The sequence below is a fragment of the Myotis davidii genome, unplaced genomic scaffold (genome assembly GCF_000327345.1).
Source record: "Myotis davidii unplaced genomic scaffold, ASM32734v1 scaffold30, whole genome shotgun sequence".
Taxonomy (NCBI): Eukaryota; Metazoa; Chordata; class Mammalia; order Chiroptera; family Vespertilionidae; genus Myotis; species Myotis davidii.
This window is the reverse complement of record NW_006282874.1, coordinates 1,776,097-1,782,313: the sequence shown is the minus strand read 5'-3', so window position 1 is coordinate 1,782,313 and position 6,217 is coordinate 1,776,097. Positions and strand designations below refer to the sequence as shown.

Sequence of the window (6,217 nt, the reverse complement as noted above, 5' to 3'; positions counted from 1 at the left end):
CTCTCCTTCCTCTCTAGAATCAATAAACTATTTTTTTTTAAAAAAAGAAAAAAAAGAAAGAAACACAGGGAGCCTAGCTGATTTGAGGGCGAGGGGGGGGTGATTCTGTAACACAGTCTCTGGGGAAGGTGTCCCAGGAAAGGGACACTGGGGCAGAGGCCTGAAGGTAGGAACAAGGTCTCCAGTGAGCATGTCGGGGAGAAGGTGCCGGCTCCCGGGGGAAAGCGATCGGCTCTGAGCCTGGTCAGGGAGAGCACACCGGCCTCTGTCCCTGCACCGCCTCCCAGACTCGGAGCACGAGGCTCAGAGGGGCCTCAAGGTCAAGCTCAGCCCACCCCCACCCCCACCCCGCACAGCGCACCAGAGAGAATTAGGTGGTCAGTAAGGCTTACTGTTCCCGCAGATGTGGAACTCGTAAGCAGTCGCGTGACGTATTGCCCCCTTACTCAGGATACGGCTGCTTCGCTCTCACTGTATTTTTATTGTTTTGATTGTGGGTTCCCCCCCCTCCCCCGCCTCTGCTCACGTGGGAACAGCTCTGGCCCCGGCTTTCCTCCGCCTCAGGCAAGCCCTGGTCCTTAATCTGACAAATCCCAGCTAAGCATTCAGTCTTTCCCACTGACTCCCTGAAGCCCAACCCAGCTCCTGCCCAGGATCCCAGGAAAGCTCCCACGGTGGGAGGGGTCCCCAGAACGTCCTTAAAGGTCAGACCATGGCTACCTCACCTCTAGTTCTCGAATAAAAAACCTTTATTGCAATCACTTGGATATTTATCATAAACTCCTACTCTTACATGTGATTATGCTAAGTAACAACACATTTACAAACATAGCTTGTTAGTCTTATTACACAGAGTATTCACAAGGCCCTCACAGAACGTAAAGGAAAACAAAATATATTAAAGGCCTTTTAGGTTCAGTTGCCTGTCTTCCTACAATTCGCCTTCCTTGCTCTACCCAGCCCCTCAGGATGACCTTCCCAGCCACTGTGACCAAGGCCCACCGCCCTCCTGCCCACCAGGACTCACGCCGCCTCCCAGCGCCCCCTCTCCTCCCATCACTAAGCCCGCCCTGTCCACAGCGCACACTCTCCTCCCATCACTGCACCCGCCCTGTCCACGGCACATGCTCTCCTCCCATCACAGCGCCCGCCCTGTCCACGGCACACGCTCTCCTCCCATCACTAAGCCCGCCCTGTCCACGGCGCACACTCTCCTCCCATCACCGCCCCTTCCCTGTCCACAGCGCACACTCTCCTCCCATCACAGCACCCGCCCTGTCCATGGCGCACGCTCTCCTCCCATCACTGCGCCCGCCCTGTCCACGGCCCATGCTCTCCTCCCACTGGCAATCACCTCCATGAAGGCAGGCACTGCTCCTCATCGACCCTGTGCCCCAGAGCCTACCTTCAGGCCAGCGTAGTCAGAACTCAGTCCGTGGCTCTTAACGAATGAATGAAAATAGAAATCCCCTTCACACTTTACTGAGGTCCAATCTGCCTGACAGAGTCTGTGCTTCAGGCCCCATTACGGACTGAACATGAAAACCCGGGGGGGCTTGGATGAAAAGCGCCCCCAGCGGGAACACCAGGCGGGGTGATCAGGGGCGCTTCCAGCAGGAACACCAGGCGGGGTGATAAGGGGCGCCCCCAGCGTTGCAGGCTCAGGGGATGGAGGGCTAAGAGGGTTGCAGCTGCAGAGCCAAAGGCCAAGGCCTCTGGGGATGTCCCAATCCCTGAACCCTTCCACTCTCTCCCACACTGTCCACAAGCATGTACACACGTGGCATACACACATGCACACACACAAGCCCTGACTGACATGAGGCCACGGCTGCTGCCTCTCAGGACATAAATTCCACAAGATGTACCCTCACCTGCCCCGACACCCACAGTTGCTGCTGGACTCGGGGTGCCAGCCTCACGCCACACGGGAGGGAGGCAGGTACTCACCGTCCGCGGTGTGGAGGAGCTTGTGGCTTTTCAGCGTCCCCTTGGACTTGAACTTCTTGCCGCACATGTCACAGAGGTGGGTCTTCTCCGTGCTGTGGCGATTCATGTGCGCCTTGAGGTTGCTCTTGCTGCGCGTCGCGTACTCACACAGAGAGCACTTGAAGGGCTTCACGCCTGCCGGGGAGACAGTACACCCATGCCCACACGTGTACGTCTCCGTGTGTGTGCCCACCCCACCCTGAACAAAGCAGCGCAGGGCTTGCCCTAAACGCGCCGCACACTTTCCATGCCCGCTCTTGCCGACTGCTCCCCTCCTGGGCCTCCAGGCCTCCCCTTGGCACCTCCTCCCTCCTCAAGCACATGCCCCGTGTCCCGGCCTCTGTGCCCCAGCCCTGCAGCTCTCAGCCCGCTGTGCTGCTCAGGCCACTGCAGGGCGCTGTCCACACACCTCTCCCCACAGCCCTGAGCAGCTCCTCCCCCACATGCTCTTCAAATCCACCTCCAATGCCTTAAACTGAACAAAATTAAACAACCAAGGGCCTTGGTAAAAAACCAATGGGGCCCGGCCGGCGTGGCTCAGGGGTTGAGCATCGACCTGTGAACCTGGAGGTCACGGTTCAATTCCCGGTCAGGGCACATGCCCGGGTTGCAGGCTCAATCCCCTGTGGGGAGTGTGCAGGAGGCAGCTGATCAATGATTCTCTTTCATCATGGATGTTTCTCTCTCTCTCCCTCCCCCTTCCTCTCTGAAATCAATAAATGTATACTAAAAAAAACACACCAAGAAAACCCAATGGCAGCAGTTGTCAACCTGGGGGTCGAACGACCCTTTCACAGGGGTCGCCTAAGACCATCGGAAAACACGTATATAATTACATATTGTTTTTGTGATCAATCACTCTGCTTTAATAATGTTCAATTTGTAACAATGAAATTGGGGGTCACCACAACATGGGGAGCTGTATTAAAGGGTCGCGACGTTAGGAAGGTTGAGAACCGCTGCCCAATGGGGTCAGACACCCAGGGTCAGAAGCGAAAGCGTATTTTATTCCTAAAACCAGCAGAGCTCCACAGCTGGTTGGAGGTGGGTGATGACTGGGCCGTGGGCATCTTGGCATCCAGCTGCCCTCCATCCAACAAACATGGACAGACCCTGCCTCTATTGTCACTGAGGCGTGGTTTGAAGCTGGGAGACCCAGGCCGCAGTGTCCAGGGGGAATGCAGACAAGCAAACAGGCCACCAGGTCCCAGTGTGAGATGGTGGGGGGCAGGGGCGGGGACCTGAGCACAGGGTGTAGCAGACACACTGTAGTGAGCAGCAGCCTCACCTTCTCCACACGCCCCGTGACAGAGCCGAGTACACGCAATAAAGCGTCCCCCCCGGGCTCTGCTCTCAGCTCCTCCTGCCTCGTCCGGTTCCCACCCCATCACTCCCGTCCTCTCACTGCACTGCTAGTCTCTCCACTAAAACCAGGTCACTTTCACCCCACTTGTGGGAAAGACTGTCCTCCATCCCCCCAGGAGCCGCCTTGTCCCCTGCAGTGTTCCCAGCCCCTACCTCACAGCAGGGACCCAGCCTCATCCCCAGGGAGCCGCGCCCTTACTCAGGGGCGAGCGCAAAGCTGGCACCTGCTCTCTAACAGCCCCCCGACCTCCAAATTCCCGGAGTCCCAGAGACCACTCCCCACACTTCCCTCCACGGGCCAGCACCCCAAACGCACAGCCTCCATTCCTCCTTCTAGGGCTTCATCTGCACCCAACTCTTCCACCTTCCGATCCTCCCTCTCGTGGGAATAGAGCGCTTGGAGGTCAGACCACCAGCACTGCTCAGCAGCACCAGGCACGACACACCCTTGTGGGCACCGGAGGTACTGCTGTGGCTGAGGCGCACCCTTGTGGGCTCCGGAGGTACTGCTGTGGCTGAGGCGCACCCTTGTGGGCACCAGAGGTACTGCTGTGGCTGAGGCGCACCCTTGTGGGTACCAGAGGTACTGCTGTGGCTGAGGCGCACCCTTGTGGGCACCGGAGGTACTGCTGTGGCTGAGGCGCACCCTTGTGGGCACCAGAGGTACTGCTGTGGCTGAGGCGCACCCTTGTGGGCACCGGAGGTACTGCTCTGACTGGGGCGCACCCTTGTGGGCACCAGAGGTACTGCTGTGGCTGAGGAGCACCCTTGCTGCCTAGAGCAGGGCATCCTGCGATGTATTTAAGGAGAGCTATGAAGACCTGCACATCGCTCACCCCCGCAACTGCAACTAAATACGAAGCTGGGCCCTGGTCGAAGGGATGGATGGGCACGCTTCTCGGTGTGCGAAAGGAGTTCTAGCGGCAGGAGACCCAAAGACGTGGCTGCCTCCAGGCTCCTCCCAATGGAAGCGTGCAGGAGCCACGCTGCACGGTGGACACTCACCTTCGTGAGCCCAAATGTGCCGCTGCAGGTCGGAGCCGTTCTTCATGAAGTAGAAGTCGCAGTACGGGCACTTCATGGCCCTCTTGCCGATCAGCCCCTTCAGCTGAACCCTCCGGCCCAGCACCTCGGAGATGGTGCTCATGGAGACCTCTGCAAGAAAGGCGGGCGGTCATCGCAGCAGCCGGACCCTCGCGGGGGCACCTGAGCCCACGGGTCAGGCCACAGCACAGAGGAGGCCGACGGGGGCGTGCCTCGGGGGTCACGAGAGGAGCTTTGCCTAAACCGTTACCCCAGGACCTAATCAGGCCTCAAATCCAAATATGCACTTGCATGGCATCGGATAAAGGCACGATGTGACACTGTCCAGGAACACGACCGGTTCCCCCAACGAAACCACGTCATGGGGGAACAGGCAGCTGGGGGGAGGGAGGGGTCCTGTGAGACACGGCCCTTCAGTGACATGCGCCTGAAGCAGATGGAGTGGGTCTTGCGTCAAACACGCCGACCGTAAAGGACAACCACATGTGTCACTGGGGGAGCAGGAGGGGCCTGACACGCGGCGGGAGAGGGATGCGTGTGACCCGGCTTGTTTCAATGCCTGATGTTGACCGGATCCTCATTAGAGACGCCTCTGAAAGCTCTGATTGTGGGGAAATGACATGCTGTCTGGGATATACTTTCAAAGAATATTCCAGGGAAAAACAACGCGTCGGGGGCTGACAGAGGACACAAGTGTGACACCCGAGGACTCCGCTGTGGGTACCTGGGAGCCCTCCCTGAGGAGGACCGGGGCCGCGGGGACAGTACCGATGACTAGAGCACAAGGAGTGTGCGCATGTGATGGGGACACGCAGGGCCGGGGGGCTACCCCACACCTGGGCCACCAAGCCTCCCCCAGAGGGGTTTTGAGAGGAACCTAGAAAGGAAACAGGAACTGCCTGGCGGGTGCGGGTCAGTGGCAATTGAGCATCAACCAGTGAACCAGGAGGTCGCTGTTCAGTTCCCAGTCAGGGCTCAATCCCCAGTAGGGGGCGTGCAGGAGGCAGCCAACAGATGTTTCTCTCTCATCAATGTTTCTCTCTCTATCCCTCTACTTTCCTCTCTCTCTAAAATAAATAAAAGCGTATTTTAAAAAAATAAAAAGTAAACAGGACTTAATCGGACAGAATGGAGATGAATCCCAGGTGGTGAGGACAGAGTGAGAGATATGAAGGCCCAGGCCTCACCTTCCCGCGTCTGAGTGGCGTGGAACTGACCAAAGGTGACGGTCACTCCAGCTCACAGAGGCACCTGGGCCTGGGAGGAAGCCCACACCTCACAGGCCACACGCTGGGCGGCCTGGCTCCGAGGTGGCATCTTCTCAGGGGCACCCGAGGGGACCCACGTCAAGGCATTCCAAGTTCATGTTGGAGAGGGGGCGGGGCTCATGTGACCGCGGGGAGATAAGAGGATAAATGAGGCAAATAATGATATAAGCTCCCGGCTCTAGACCTCTAGGACGGCCTCCCCCCCGGTTCACGCCTCTCATCCTCCCATTTGCTCCCTGTGGTGCAGCGATGGGTATCGCTGTTCTGAATGAGTGTGAGCATTTTCATATCGATCTCCCCTCCAAGCCGCACAGCCTTACCCGGGTGGTTCGTCTTGATGTGCGACTTTATCAACCGATCTTCTGAAAAAGACTTCTCACACACAGGACAAGAATAACTCCTTTTGTCCTTAACAGAAAGAGAGCGCAATCAATTGACCGTCTGGTTTCACCCGGCTCTGGGGAAAGGTCGCCGCCCCCACCGCCGCCGCTGCCTCCACCACCACGAACGCTAGAGGCGCAGTGCCCCTGTCCAGGGACGTGCATGCAGCC

General features: G+C 58.1%; 1 protein-coding gene across 1 annotated transcript in view; it reads right to left on the bottom strand.

Moving 5' to 3' along the window:
• The window catches only part of ZFAT (zinc finger and AT-hook domain containing), a 134,138-nt gene that overhangs the window by 13,084 nt on the left and 114,837 nt on the right, over positions 1–6,217 (bottom strand). The window contains 3 exon segments of the mRNA XM_015561439.1: positions 1,951–2,124; positions 4,360–4,509; positions 5,987–6,074. Of these exon segments, the coding sequence (XP_015416925.1) occupies positions 1,951–2,124; positions 4,360–4,509; positions 5,987–6,074 (412 nt within the window).